The 15,781-nt window shown below is 42.5% G+C and overlaps 2 protein-coding genes across 7 annotated transcripts in view; both read left to right on the forward strand.

Annotated features, from left to right (window-relative positions):
- LOC112248631 (golgin subfamily A member 3) overlaps positions 1 to 2,692 on the forward strand; it is a 22,768-nt gene extending 20,076 nt beyond the window's left edge. For both annotated transcript variants that reach the window (XM_024417807.2, XM_024417809.2), the window contains exons 23-24: positions 1 to 140; positions 339 to 2,692. The exon at positions 1 to 140 is cut by the window's left edge and continues 9 nt beyond it. In XM_024417807.2, coding sequence (XP_024273575.1) covers positions 1 to 140; positions 339 to 537 — 339 coding nt within the window. In that variant the 3' untranslated portion in view covers positions 538 to 2,692. The remainder of the gene's footprint in view (positions 141 to 338) is intronic.
- Positions 2,693 to 3,099: 407 nt separating this feature from the next.
- LOC112248632 (ankyrin repeat and LEM domain-containing protein 2) lies at positions 3,100 to 15,572 on the forward strand. Of its 5 annotated transcripts, none has more exons than XM_024417813.2 (13): positions 3,100 to 3,121; positions 5,160 to 5,692; positions 8,724 to 8,918; positions 9,132 to 9,325; positions 9,520 to 9,708; positions 11,243 to 11,365; positions 11,469 to 11,532; positions 11,617 to 11,798; positions 11,943 to 12,049; positions 12,223 to 12,413; positions 12,615 to 13,491; positions 13,607 to 13,738; positions 13,922 to 15,572. In XM_024417813.2, the coding sequence occupies exons 2-13, from the start codon at positions 5,176 to 5,178 to the stop codon at positions 14,160 to 14,162; spliced, it is 3,012 nt and encodes a 1,003-aa protein (XP_024273581.1). In that variant the 5' UTR covers positions 3,100 to 3,121; positions 5,160 to 5,175; the 3' UTR covers positions 14,163 to 15,572. The 5 variants fall into 5 exon arrangements, with proteins under 5 accessions (XP_024273581.1, XP_024273582.1, XP_024273579.1 ...); XM_024417814.2 differs by lacking the exon at positions 3,100 to 3,121 and adding an exon at positions 3,159 to 3,177; XM_024417811.2 differs by lacking the exon at positions 3,100 to 3,121 and adding an exon at positions 3,405 to 3,538.
- The last annotated feature ends 209 nt before the right edge of the window (positions 15,573 to 15,781 follow it).

Genomic DNA, 15,781 nt, shown 5'->3' on the forward strand with positions numbered 1-15,781 from the left:
GAGCCATCAAACCCAGTGACCCCGGTGAAGATCCCAGACTGCCCTGTGCCTGCCTCCCTGCTGGATGAGCTGCTCAAGCCCTCTGCCTCCGTCAGCAAGGAGCCCCTCAATAACCTGCACAACTGTCTGCGCCAGCTCAAGTAAGAAAATACCACCATGTCTTCCTTACCTTCTGGGAGAGGAAAACCTGTGGGGAAAATATGCTATTGTACCTCACGATAGCCAGAATGAAATCCTTTACTCTCAAAGACGTAATTGTCTCACATGTGGATGGTGTATTAAAATGATGTAAAGGAATCTGATGCCAGTACACTAAAGTGATTGTGTGTTTCCTGCAGGCATGAGATGGACAGCCTTCAGAAGCAGATGGAGGAGCACACAGTCACCGTGCACGAGTCCATGACGTCATGGACTAACGCAGAGGAAGAACTTGCTCGACTGGGGGTGCCGCTGGACAATGACTCCGCAACATCCACCCATCTAAACCATGTGGACAGTAACAGAGGAGGAGGAGCGGAGGAGACACAGCCATTGTAATGCAGCACCTTCTCAGGCAGACAGAGTGGAGTTTTATCCACAAGGCCACTTATTTTTTACCTCCCTACCTAACCATTTCCCCCCTATTTCTTATCAATTGCTGCCAACATTTGGCATTATTATCCCATTAGCACAGACAATGCTTGGGTAAAGTAATTTGTACTTATACCATAGCTTTACTCTTTATTTGGGCTTTCCCTGTCTATATTTCTGTTATGGCTGTCATATTTATTTATTTAAAATTCAGGAATTACAAGATTGAATCTTAAATAACATTGACAACTCCTCTGTTAGGGGATTCCTCCGGTCTTCTGCTTTGAAGTCATAGACCCCATGTAAGACCTATTCTCTTCTGTCTCTCAAACAATCCAAATTTGCCATGGCAACTGACCCTTACCCCAGTTTAATTATGGTAGAGATTTGTTTGCGCATACTGGTACTTTCTCATGCTCTAGTTAGATAAGTGAGACAGTTTAAAGCCTGCATAAAGTGTCTGCCATTGTTGTTATAAGCTATATTGTTAGTAACACATACTACAGACCCCTCTGAACTGTTTTCCTGTGCCTGTGAATGAGAGCCGGTTCGTAAACATGAATTACAAATCAATCCCTTATCTCCCCACGTAGACACTCCTGAAGATCTGAAATGATTGGATGAATGCTTTTTTTAAATGATTGAACCTTTATTTAACTAGGCAAGTCAGTTAAGAACAACTTCTTATTTACAATGACAGCCTACACCGTCCAAACCCAGATGACACTGAGCCAATTGTGCGCGCCCAATGGGACTCCCAATCACGGCCGGTTGTGATGCAGCCTGGATAGTTACTGTGAACCATACTACACACATTCAATCCTCTCAGGTCTACACAAGTGTATAGGGTGTAGGCTAGGGGTTGATTTGGGATGTAGAGAGTCATCTGGTCAAATGCCCCTATGGCTTTTGGACTGATTGATGAATCCCCATCATTCTCCTTTTAGTACGCCTCACATTTGAATGTCATTAACATCAATCTATTTGTTTTTTTAATTGCTTATTGTTGAAAAAGCAGTGTTCTTTAAAAAAAAAAGTTTTATAAAGCTTTCTATGGACATATCACTGTGGGCTCTGCAACTGTGTGGAATCCTTAACTGTGTATTAATTGTTTGTTGTCTGATTTGGACTGTAGTAATGTGTTTTGCAAAGCCTTAATAAGGAATACTTTTTGAAGGACTAAATGTTATGAATGAAATGATCATTATTCCTATTGAAAGTGTGTGTTTGCAAATCCAAACTGAATTGTTTATTGTTAAATACTTGGGTAGTCTCAACCGATGTTGCACAATTAATGAGGGCTTCCTGTAACTGACTGAGGGGAAGGTGTAATAACTTTTACGCAAAATGTTACTACTGCTTTGAGTGAGATGTATTCATTTTTGTTGTTACTATGGTTTCATATTTACAGAAAAAGTCCACCCCTTAATTGCTTGTTTAATTCCTTTGAGGTTGGTTTTCTGTCAAGGGAAACTGATTATTCTTTGCAGAGATTAATATAAGAATATACTTTTTTCTCTACTTATTCCTATAATTTAATGACTTGATCATTATGTAATAGTGTGATGAGCAAAAAAAACATTTGAGAATGATTTTTTTTTAATGATATGCAACCTGTAAATCAAAGTATTTCTTTTTTTTAAACTGACCATTGTTTAAAGTCCAAATGAAGACACAGCAATGGGCACCAGAACCTACAGCACATGCGGTTGTGATGTGACTGATGTTTTATATGCCAGTATACTCAATTCCAGACAACCTGTATCATACCAGTCAAAGTAAATAGAATATTTTTAACCACACTGTAATAACATGGGTATTTTCAAAGGGACATCCTATAGTTGAAGGGAAAGCTATGTTCAGTTGACTGGTAATTAATAACTGATAACAGTAAAAGGTAGCTTAGAATATAGTCAATGTTATCTGTATATTTGAATACATAACATCTGTTGGTACATGGAGCTGGGATACTAGTTCTCTAAATAAACCTTGCTGTATTTGGTGTTCAATCTTTTAATTTGCAAAGATTTGCATAGAACTGCTAAACAGATTCATTCCAATATATAAAATGTTAAAAATACAAATGTATTTCTCATAAAGTTGAACTATTCGTCAATGCTCATCCATTTTCTTATTTCATACACTGCCATTTGACAGTTAGGTTGGCTGTAGGACTTATAATTGATTAGATTACCTTTAATTAGTTAATGAATTGATCCCATGCTTTTATCATTTTTTCCAAACTGGCTTTTCCATAGCTATCTTTTATATTTGGAAATACATATACAATTTGTTAATAGGATATAGTTTATGATAGATTACAGTGGTGGCAAAAGTACCCAACTGTCATACTTGAGTAAAAGACAACTTAATAGAAAATGACTCAAGTAAAAGTCAAAGTTCTAGGTTTAAAATATATTTAAGTATCAAAAGTAAAAATCATTTCAAATTCCTTATATTAAGCAAACCAGATGCCACCATTTTTTTTTACGGAAGCCATGGGCACCCTCCAACATTGAGAAATAATTTACAAACGAAGCATGTGTGTTTTGTGAGTCCGCCAGATCAGAGGCAATAGGGATGACCAGGGATGTTCGGTTGATGGGTGTATGAATTTTACTATTTTCCTGTCCTGTTAAGCATTCAAAATGTAACGAGTACTTTTGGGAGTCAAGGAAAATGTGTGTAGTAAGAAGTACAATGTTTTCTTAAGGAATGTATTGAAGTAAAAGTAGTCAAAAAATATAAATAGTAAAGTAGAGATACCCCCAAGAAACTACTTAAGTAACGTTAGTACTTTAAAGTATTTACTTTACACCAGTGATAGATTATGACTGTCTGACTGGCTAGAATGGCTCACTTCAGAGTACAGGCTCAATTTCGAGCAAGCATTATGTTAGTCAAAACCTGGGTCCTTTATCATCACATTTTGAAACCGTCGTGGTGAGGACAGGAGGAGATCAAGGAGGTGTGCATGCTAACGTTGATTATGTTGTCATTTCAAATACTGTGAAATAAGTGACGTTTCCAAGTCAAAATTTACCAGTCGTTGCGTTAACAAAATATCATTGTGTATTCCAACTTGTTTATTCAATCTCCAGTTGTCACAGCTAACGAGCTTGCTAATTGTTGGTTGTACAGTAACTAGCGTATGTCTGCCTATACACGGGTAGCTAGCTACCTGGTCGTGTTTTTCTGAAGGATCGAATTCATTTTAATGTTGTGGGGGTATACTTTTCTTCGACTAGCCAAAAATGACCAATGTTATATGAGAATTGTGTTGCTGGCTAGCTAGTTTTTAGGCTAAACTTCCGGTTTAAGTAGCCAGCAATTAATTGTGTTTTGCACCGGCTGAAAGTTTATTCCATTCATTTTAGATCCGGGCTTGAGCCAGATACCCGGCTCTGTGCGACGGCCAAGTCCGCTCAAAACAAAATAGACTTAACTAAGCACGTGTAGTAATGTGAATAGGAATGTTTTTTCACATGAACATTTGCTTTTGATTAAAACGCTTTATCTGCCTTCCCAATGAAAACTATTTGAAAATCCTAACATTTATTTTATGAAAAAGAGATCTATGTTCTATGTTTTTGAATGATGACCGAGCTGCCCATATTACTGTTCGATTTGAGAAGCGCTCTCCCCCCTCCCCGTTTTTGCCCGATGAAGTGACGGGCCATAGCCGGTGTACCCCGGGACACAATAATCGAACCCTCTCACTGGCATGAGCCCTGCCTTGGAAGTGAGCATGCGTACAATGTCTTGTAAACAATGAGACGATTCCAGACCGTCTTGAGCTTTGTCTATTTCAACAGTTTATCTTTGCTGAATATTAAAATACATTTCAGATCATGAACGAAAATACATTAAGGTGATGTCTGGTAAGTAGTGATGTACATGTGTCGTCTGATGTAATCAAGTCTGAGTTCAAATATATTTGTATCGGTAAAATTACCATGAAGACATGATATCAAATTGTTAATGCACGAAAGTAGACAACAGGAATGGCACTTGGGCGTGACACCATGGGATTGAATCGATTAAGATTCGAAATATTCCCACGCCTCCTCTGAAATCGGTGATGTTAAAAAATAACGAACGTAAAAGGCTTTAAAATGTGCTTTAGTCCTAGATTTTGATCAGAGCTCCCCCCCTCCCCCCTGTGCAAATATTTCGAATCGCTCGTTCCGTTCATTATGGCTTGCATGTTTGTGAAGCTGCTTAAAAACCAAGTGTCACGTAGGCGGGCTGCAGTGGGGTTAAGGTTTGTTTGAGGGTTTTTTCATATCCAAGAGAAATAATTTGTTCTAGGCTTTGAAACAGTTACAGCTATACCTCTTTGTCCTTTAATGGCAGAGCCGTACTTAAGGGCTGTCTAGTATGGATCAGGGTGAATGGGGTGGACTTGTTATCAATAAGCTCAAAAGGGTGTTTTGTGTTTTTAATTCTTCCTTAATATGTTAAATCTATTTCCTAACCATGCAAAGATTAAGAAGTAGCCATAGGCACATTAATCATTGTATTATACTGTCAGTGTCACTATCATTACACAGCAATTTGACTATCAAATCTCTCCCTCCCCAATGCAGGTAGCCTAGCTGAAGCATGGAGGCGGTTCTGAGAGGGCTGAGAGGGCTGAGTGCAGATGAGCTGCGAGAGGAGTTCACCAGGGCCGACCTCAAGTGCGGCCCAATCACGGCCACCACTCGCGCCATCTTCGAGAGGAAGTTGGCCCGCGTCTTGACAGAAGCCGAGGGCAGCAGCAGCGCCACGGACAGTAGCAGTAATGCCACCACCACAGGCCCAGGCAGCAGTGCAAAGGCCGCCAGTGCAGCAGGGCAGGCCAAACCGGTGCCATCATGTGCCACAACATCAACACCCACTGGCACTGACTCTCTTAAGGTTGTCAGTGATGAGGTGGATTTTGGTTACGGAATGGGGCTCAATCCCCCAGAGGAAGAGGAACTTGGCCTGACAGTAAAGTCAAGGACCCCTTGTAATATCGGTGTGGAAGACCCTGGCTCTCAGTCTAAAGCAGAGACTCCTTCAAAGACAGCACAAATGTCACCAATGTTCTTCTATGGAGTGTGTCCGTTGTGGGATGATGTCTTGTCTACAAATGGTAAGACACAAATTGTTGACTTATCTTTTACATTTGTATTTTAAAGCATAATTGAGAAATAATTAATTTCAATTAGAATATTTTACATTTTGGCCTCCTTTTAGACGCCATATTATTTCATCTGTATGTGCTACAAAGCAAACTGTCATACAGTACATTCTGAAAGTATTCAGACCCCTTGACTTTTCCCACATTTTGTTATGTTAGTCTTCTAAAATGGAATACATTGTTCCCCCCTCAATCTATTCACCTTTGGCAGTGATTACAGCTTCAAGTCTTCTTGAGTATGATGCTACAAGCTTGGCACACCTGTATTTGGGGAATTTCTCTCCTTCTCTGCAGATTATCTCAAACTCTGTCAGGTTGGATGGGGAGAGTCGCTGCACAGCTATTTTCAGGTCTCTCCAGAGATGTTAGATCGGGTTCAAGTATGCTCTGGTTGGGCCACTCAAGGACATTGAGACTTGTCCTGAAGCCACTCCTGCGTTGTCTTAGCTGTATGCTTAGGTTCGTTGTCCTGTTGGAAGGTGAACCTTCTCCCCAGTCTGAGGTCCTGACCGCTCTGGAGCAGGCTTTCATCAATGCTCTCTCTGTACTTTGCTCCGTTCATCTTTCCCTCGATCCTGACCAGTCTCCCAGTCCATACCACTGAAAAACATCCCCACAGCATGATGCTGCCACCACCGTGCTTCACCATAGGGATGGTGCCAGGTTTCCTCCAGACGTGACGCTTGGCATTCAGGCCAAAGAGTTTAATCTTGGTTTCATCAGATCAGAGAATCTTGTTTCTCATGGTCAGTCTTTTCAGGTGCCTTTTTGGCAAACTCCAAGTGGGCTGTCATATGCCTTTTTACTGAGGAGTAGCTACTCTACTCTACTGATTGGTGTAGTGCTGCAGAGATCGCTGTCTGCCTGGAAGGTTCTCCCATCTCCACAGAGGAGCTCTGTCAGTGACCATCAGGTTCTTGTCACCTCCCTGACCAAGGCCCCTCTCCCCCGATTGCTCAGTTTGGCCAGGCGGCCAGCTCTAGGAAGAGCCTTGGTGGTTCCAAACTTCTTCCATTTAAGAATGATGAAGGCCACTGTGTTCTTGGGGACCTACGATGCTGCAGACATTTTTTGGTACCCTTCCACAGATCTGTGCCTCGACACAATCTGGTCTCGGCGTTCTATGGACAATTCCTTCGACCTCACTGCATGGTTTTTGCTCTGACATGCACTGTCAACTGTGGGACCTTTATATAGACCGGTGTGTGCCTTTCCAAATCATGTTCAATCAATTGAATTTACCACAGGTTGACTCCAATCAAACATCTCAAGGAGGATCAATGGAAACAGGATCCACCTGACCTCAATATCGAGTCTTATAGCAAAGGGTCTGAATACTTATGTAAATAAGATCTGTTTTTTATTTGTAATAAATTTGCTAACATTTCTGAACGTGTTTTCACTTTGTTATTATGGGGTATTGTGTATAGGTTGAGGATTATTTTTTTCATTTTGTTCATTTTAGAATAAGACTAACGTAATAAAATGTGGAAAAAGTCAAGGGGTCTGAATACTTTCAGAATGCACTATATGAAGCTGTACCACTTGCTCTGCTATGAGTAGTACTTTGATTTCAATAAAAAAAAATCTGCCATTAATTGATCAATATTGAAAAATTATAAACATGCATATTTAAAATATAACATTTGATTTGCTTAATTTTTGTATATATTGTTTAACATAATATACTCTACAGAAATTCTGGTCCTGGAGAGCAGAACTTTTGTTTTTGTTTCTACCTGGTAGTTAATTGTGCTCACCTGGTGTCCCAGGTCTGAACTATTCCCTGATTAGGAGAGAATGAAACCCAGAAGTGTTTCAGCCCACCAGGATGGGAATTGGGCAGCCCTGCTACAGAATCCAATGGCGGCAAGCTTTACACCACTCCAGCCAATGCTTGGCATTGTGCATGGTGTTTTTAGGCTTGTATGTGGCTCCTCGGTCATGGAAACCCATTTCAGGAAGCTCCCGGGGAACAGTTCTTGTGCTGATGTTGCTTCCAGAGGCAGTTTAGAACTCTGTAGTGAGTGTTGCCACCGAGGATAGACTATTTTTACACTTTTCAGCACTTGGTGGTCCCGTTCTGTGAGCTTGTGTTGCCTACCACTTTGCGGCTGAGTCGTTATTGCTCCTAGACGTTTCCCCTTCATAATAACAGTACTTACAGTTGACCGGGGCAGCTCTAGCAAGGCAGACATTTGACGAACTGACTAGTTGGAAAGGTGGTATCCTATGACAGTGCTACGTTGAAAGTCACTGAGCACTTCAGTAAGGCCAATGTTTGTCTATGGAGATTGCATGTTTGTGTGCTCTATTTTCTACACCTGTCAGCAACAGGTGTGGCTGAAATAGCCAAATCCACTCATTTGAAGGGGCGCCCACATACTTTTGTATATATAGGGTATATGTCATATATTTGTAAGCATAATTATTATGCTTTAAGATTCAAATGTATGTCAACAATCCTTCCTCCAAAGGACCTATGAATAAACTTTTGTGGGGGGGAAAACATGTATATTGTTTGGAGGAATCACCCAAACCTGCAATTTACTTTGGCCTGTTAATCGTTCAAAAGTTTATGTAATTATTTATTTTCACACAGAAATGCAAAGGTAGAGAACTGTTGGCAGGCTAGCTATGTTGATCCAAGAATGAAGTTGACCCCGCATGCTGTCACCACAGTCAATGTCCAATTCAAACATTTTATGTTGTCCATGACATCATGGTGTTCAGGAGTTATTTTTGTTTTGACTTGAAGTCAGTGGTTGAGACGCATAGAACATCTGTAAACTTATATGGCATTCTGGATCAGCATGGCGACTACAATTTTTAGCAGTAGTAAGACTTTGAGCTGCTTTGCTTGTGATGGCATATCTGACCATGATCTGTTCTATATCCAATTCTGGAATGTTTCTATTTGTAGGTAGACATCCAGAGTGATCTAAACATACATTTCAATGTTTATTTGTTCTTTCTGGTTCAGAGAGGTCCCATGTGTATGGAGATAAGAAGGAGGCTCTTCAGGCTGTGAAGATGATGAAAGGAGCTCGCTTTAAAGCCTTCTCCAATCGAGAGGATGCTGAGAAATTTGCCAAAGGGATCAGTGACTACTACCCCTCTCCCAGTAAATTTGCCCCCTGTGTCTCCCCTGTCGTACCAGGCCTGGTCTTCTGCAAGGGTGAGTGTTGGGCTGAGGACAATTATTCTCTCCTCACAAAAAAAGACATTAGCTCAGTACTTATTTGTACATTCCTAGACAGATACACAAAGTCAGTGCTTTTCAAGGGTATTTGGATAGCGTTTCATTTCTTGGACACACGTCCATGTTTGAAACAAGAGTAAGCTGTTTATCGCATTCCGCTGTCTCCATGTCTCGGGTCTATCGCACTAGACAACGTCCCTGTTGTGGAGGTAGACGCCATCAACAGGGAGAGGGCCAACAGCTTCAAAAGCCCTCGCTGCCAGGACCTGACAGCCAAACTGAGGAAAGCTGTGGAGAAGGGGGATGTGGTGGCCTTCAGTGAGCTGGTCTGGAGCAACCCACGCTATCTCATTGGCTCTGGAGACAACCCCACCGTAGTGCAGGCGAGTCAGGGTGGAACAATAATCTTTAGTGGATGTGCGCCACCTTTAATATAGCCTATACTACTGCACCAGATTAATATACTGTAATGATATATGTGGTGTGGATGAAATCAATCAGTTTTTTTTTTAGTTAGCAGAATAATTAATCCTAAAAGTTCTCCACACACTAAGTTAATTCCTCAGTGTGTTCCCAGGAAGGATGCAGGTATAACGTGATGCACGTGGCAGCCAAGGAGAACGAGCCAGGGATCGCCCAGCTCCTGCTGGAGACGCTGGAGAACCCGGACTTCATGAGGCTCATGTACCCTGATGACCTGGAGGCCATGATGCAGAAACGCATCCGCTACATCGTGGACCTTTACCTCAACACTCCAGACAAAGCTGTGAGTCTCCTTACGATACCGCTCTCTCCAGCGGTGTAGCGGTTGCCATGGAGAAGTGGGTATTCTGAAATTGTGTCTTTAAAAAAAAAGACGTTATGAACGGTCCTCCCGTGAAGGACTGTGTGAAAATGTTATTGACTGTGACATACCCACTGAATCCCATATTGGTCTTTCACAGTCAGGCCAATCCAAGCTGTACTGTGCAAGTAGGGTAATAGTATGCATACTATTGAAACAGATAAATGAGGCTGTCAACCGGGTCAGAAATTCACAGGTTTCTGATATTCCCCCTTTTTTCCCAAATTTCCGCTCTCAATGTCATACTTTTTTAAATAGTCCAGAACGATGATTAAACCACATCAGGAGACCACTTTTGAGGTCTGAAAAATCACAAAAGACATTTTTTGTGTGTGTGTGTGTGTAGTAAGGCCTACCCTTTAATTCAGCTGTATAGGCAACTGGCACTGTTTTCTTTTTTTCCAGTGGCCATTTGTTTGTGAAAACATTGATTGATTAAAATAATCATATCATTCTGCCAGGTAGGCATAGGTTACTTTGTAGCTAGTTAACATTTAATAGAGAAGGTTTTTGGGAAAGCCTTTCCATCTACCAGAAGATGGTTAGGTCTATCATTAGCATCAATATATTTGTCCTGTTCCTGATTTCTTTGAAACCTTGACGTTTTACTTCATATTATGGGGCATGTCTTCCCTTGCTTCAAAGTAGCCTAACCAAAATTCCACCATAGTCTTTATAAAATAATTTCTTTCTCATATGTGCTCTTCTGTTCTATTGGTTTTCAAATGAACTTTCTTTCATTGTCTAGCAGCCAAAGGCATTATCCTAGTCAAATTAGCAACCTGTTAGAGAGTAGTTTCATTTCTTTCATTGTCTAGCAGCCAAAGGCATTATCCGTGTCAAATTAGCAACCCGTGAGACAGTAGTTTCATCTTTTAGATCTCCCCTCTTTCTAAATCTCTTAACGTATATATCAGTCTCTGTCCATGAAACCGCTAGAATGTGCGGTGTCGCATTTTAGACCGGTGTTTTCTCGCAAATTGCAGGTTGGAACATTTGCTCGTAGGCCTACCGCCGTGTGCACATTGCTACGCTTAAAATGTGAAGAAATAATAGTTTGCTAACATTTGTAAGCGAAACATTCTGATCTGTTCCATCAGCCTTATTAATTAGTATGGTGTATACACAGCGTTGGAAAAAAGAAGTTAGTATATGCAATGGCCACTTAAAGAAAGTGGGTATACACCTGTGTATACCATCCACTACACCACTGGCTCTCTCCATATGTATATTGCCTGCTGCCTTGTAGGTCTAACTGTAGGTATAACACTGAGTAAGCCGGCCGTTTGTGCAGATAAAATAATTGTAAAAAATCAACAAATGATGTAAACTCTATGAAAATACTTTTTGAGTGCATGGCTATTGCCTGCTGTATGTTTAGGTTGAACTGTAACCGACTTGTGTGTTTTGGATTGAAGTGCCTCTGTATGTGTGTAACTTTGGTTGTCTGTCCCAGGGCTTTGAGACACCACTCCACTTTGCCTGTAAGTTCGGGTGTCCAGAAGTGGTGAATGTCCTGTGTTCACATCCTGATACAGATAAAAACTGCAAAAACAAGTACGACCAGAAGCCATCTGATGTGAGTTGCTCCAGAAATATAGATTTTTAACAACTAGCTACCGACTACTGATTGGTCCACATGACTACTTGATTTTCATGAAATTCTTCTGTTTCCCTGACAGGTTATTTGTGAAAGAAAAAACAAAACCCAAGAGGTGAAACAGAAGATATGTGACTATTTGGAAGGTAAGTTCACTGCCTCCCAATCACACAACTTACGTTTTGTTTTCCTATACTTCACTATTTACCCAATAACACCTTCTGTCACAGATCGCTGTTATATACGCCTACTGAGGGCCATAGACAACTCATCCCAGCCTGTCATTGATGCTCCCTGGTCACCTGAGCCATCAGAAACTCTTCCTCGTTCGCTGGCTCCCAGGCTCACACGAAGTCCCATGGATCCGGTGATGGCAGTCAGGGCATTCGCTGGCCCACTCAGCCCATCTAAGGTCATTATCGCATTATCTCCTTTCACCTCACCCTCTTTTTCTCTTATTTTCACACGTAATTTCTTTCTTTTCTATTTTCATGTGGGAAGCTGTTGTCGAAACACAGGACGTATGTGTGACTTCTAATTGGTGTCTTCCTTGCAGGCAGATGAGTTCCGTCGGGTGTGGAAGACGCCCCCCCGAGACAGGGCAGGGTACTTCCAGCACATCCTGAAGTCTGACCCTGACCGTGGAGCAGAGAGAGTGGGCAGGTACGTCTGGAAGTCCAAAAGTTCAACAACGATGTTCTACTGTGTCTCCGTTACTTTACCAGTGCAGTCACTTTGACATTTGAATGTCTTAGAAAAAGGAAGAATACATTTTTACACCCACTACAATGTACGCACGCTTCTCCAACAGTAGTGTGTTATGTTTTCCCTCACAGAGACCTTGCCAGGGAGTTGGGCCACCCCTGGGCTGAGTACTGGGACTTCCTGGATAGTTTCACAGACCTGTCGTCTGCAGACGGCCTCCGTAAGCTGGAGGAGTACCTCAACAAGAAGGACTTCAGTCAGCGTGCACACGAAGAGGCAGGGGAGAACGTCACCAGCAACCGCTTCAGAACCCCTTCCCCAGGTAATGTTACCCTCACCAGTTGCTCTTGATAAACTCTATAGCTGTGGCATTGAATTCCAATGATCAAGTTTGAGAAAGGAGAGAGATGAGATGCTGCCATCAGTCTTGAATTGGTGTTCCTGTACTATTTTAGACTGGCCAGTAAATGTATTTCTTGTAGCTTAACATAAACATTTTGTCCCTCCTCTCTGCCATTCACAGGGAAGCCCAAGAAGTTCTGCAACTCCATCTCGGTGGGGGCCTTCCTTGACGAGGGTGATGACGTCAGCCTGGAGGAGATAAAGAACCGTCAGAATGCGGCGCTCACCAGCTTCTCCTCAGCGTGTTCTAAGGACAGTATGGCGGGTGCTGTGGGTGGGCTGGCCCTCCATGAGTTCCACATCCTGCCCGTGTCCCACCACGGTGCCGATGACCTCATCGAGACAGCTGCCGAGCGAGACCTTCTGTGCTCCTCCGTGTCAGAGAGCCTCCTCTCGCCCGTCTGCAACAACGGCCTTTGTCCCTCCACGGGGGCAGAGAGGACTCACAACGGGGACAAGGGGTCCCCCCGCACCTCCTCGTCCCCCTCCCACCTGCTGTCGCCCATCTCCAACCTGATGGTGGAGTTTGAGAGGATGTCCCTGCAGGACGGGCTGGACAGCTTTACCAGGGAGCGGAGGAGTAGCGGGGGACACAGGGAGGGACTCTCCCGGGGCGAACTGGCAGCTGGGGTGGGCCGCCTCACGCTGGGCGGTAACAGCAACGAGGACTATTTGTTTGAGAGGGGCTGTAGCTTGGAGCCTGGGGACAGGGAGAGGCGTGTGAGGGAGGGAGAGGTGGAAGACCGGGCCAGTGGTGGAAGCGGCAGCTCGGAGGAGTACTTTACGGCTGAGGAGAGCTTGGAGGCTCTGGGCCAGAGGACTAGCGGGCCAGGGACGGTGTCGGGGCGCACGCTCTGCTCCAGATCTAAGTCGTGGGATCATGGGGGGAGGGATCTGAGCAGCTCCGGATCATCCAGCTCCTATACATCCCTGGACAACTCCCATGAGTTCATAGCACGGACCCCACCTCGCTTCAGAAGGGGACTTTTCATTGAAGGGCAAGTGATGGGGATTACAGTGACGGTTCTGAGGTTTTTAGTTAAGGACATTAGCAAGCAACAGAAATGACATTTGTCAACACTTTCAACTTGTCTCTCTCGTTTTGTCTTTCAGGGATTCGCCAACTAAGTTGGACCGAGAGGTCCTGTCTGCAATAGAAGTCATAGACATTGACCCCTCAAAGTTCCCCAGCATTCAGAAATGGAAAAATACAATGCAAACATACACCTCTTCAGACATGCAAAGGTTGGTTTGACGATTCTTCACAGCAACAAACATAACAAATGCCCCCATGAACAGTTGTCATTGCCTGCAAGTTGTCTTGTAAATATGGAAACACATTGACAAGTGCTTAAAATGTCAGTTGCTATCGTATGGAAGTAATAAACGCAGACTGTAATTATGTCTTTGTTTCTGTTTGTCTTTCAGCTGGCCCAGCCCTGTGGCGGTAAAAAGCAGCGCCAGGGTACATCGGGCCTCTCCCCTCACACATGGCTCTCCTGTCAGCAGCCTTTTGTCCCCTGCCGGTGGCCGCTTCAGTCCAGCCCGGCACACAGGCTCTCCAGACTTCACCAGCTGCTACAGCCCTGCACACGCCAGCTACACCCAGCGCATCCGTCTCAGGCACATCAACGACACCCCCCCCCTCCCTCCAGGCCAGAAACGATAGGCTACAACTCTGCCACCACGGTGGTTAAATATGCCAGAGCTGAAAATCACGTACCTAACAAAATATGCACAAGTGTCTTGAAGATTTGTATTAGTGATGTATGGTAATACTATATATTGCACACATGAGATTATCAGTATGTTGGATTGTGACACTCACTTTTTTTTAAAGAAACAGGTTTCCTTCAGTCTGTACTACATACTGTATGGGTGTTGAATAGACATTAATTTTATTCATAGTGTGAAACACCTGTATCATAGCTCAGTCTACTTTGAATACAGCTGCACTCCCCAAAAGATTGAGTAGATGTTTGTTAAACCTCAGAATATAATCCTCGATAGGATTCACTAACTGAAAACATGTTTTTAAAAAGTAAAAAAACAAAACAATTGTAGAGTTATTTTTGGTATGTCAGTAAGTAGCACAAAACCAACTTTTTATTGTGTGTATTAAACCAACTGCCAGTGATTTTTGTTTCTTCTCAGTTCGGGAATTGCCTTAATTGTCAGAAACGGTGGACCAGTCAGTCCCCTTTCAGATTTAGGCACATCCTGTCCAGTTTGATCAAAATTGATGCATCCTGACACATAACAGCAGAGCAACCGCCATCCTACTGGAGGTGGCACAACAAATGGCTGCAATGCAAACATGGGGAAAATGATCATACGAGTTTTTCCATGCTTTTATTTTGTTATTTAATCAATTGAAATGTTTTCATTTTCCAGGTACCAATGTTTCTTTGTGCATCCTGGTCATTTCTGTGTTGTCTTGACATTTTACTTCTCTAACGACTGTCAGTCTTACACAAAACCTGAAAGCTTAACTTCTTGAAAGCTTGGCTTTTCTAAATGTGTCTGAAAAATACCAAGTTGTACATAACAGATTACTGTAGAGTGCAACAAAGACATGTTTACTAATGTATAATCAATGGCTGACTGAATATGTATGTGCAAGAACCTGCAATAGCCAAACTCTAGGAAGATTGCTATCACCGTTAAAATAGTCGATGTACAAACTGCTGTAAAATGTATGGTTTTCCAGCAAAGCTAATCTAGAAGTCAACAGCTGTCAATTCAATAGAAATCACCCTTACTATATTGTCAGTCTGGGTAGGTATGAGAGATGTGAGTAATATTGAATGTGAATTTAAATCTTGATCAACAGGCACAAACTTTCATGGAGAGGATTGTATTATCTGTCGTACTTGTACTTACAGGTGACAGATTAGATTCTGTTTTATGAATGTGGTGTTCTGTAAATTGCACCTAAATACTTAAACATGCTTATTGTGCTTTGGCATTCTGTGCTTTATTTTAAAGGCATAAAGTTTACCTTTATTGCAAATTTTCCCCTCTTCTGTATGTCCAGATCTTCTCATTTGCGTTCGACTAATAAATACAAGTTTCCTCACCTTTTGAATTGTCATTTGAGCACTTTCTAACATTGTTACTGCCTGAAATGGTGGTGGCACTCTTGTCCTCTAACAAATGACATTGTGTTTTTTTCAAGCTTTGTAGTGCATTGGATTTGCTGTTAAGTCTTGAGACAATGTCTCAGCTTGAGCTAACCCTATTTTAAGACTGTACGAGTAGTTATTTGGCATACTACTGAGGAACACA

Source organism: Oncorhynchus tshawytscha, linkage group LG04, assembly GCF_018296145.1.
Source record: "Oncorhynchus tshawytscha isolate Ot180627B linkage group LG04, Otsh_v2.0, whole genome shotgun sequence".
In the NCBI taxonomy this organism is placed as follows: domain Eukaryota; kingdom Metazoa; phylum Chordata; class Actinopteri; order Salmoniformes; family Salmonidae; genus Oncorhynchus; species Oncorhynchus tshawytscha.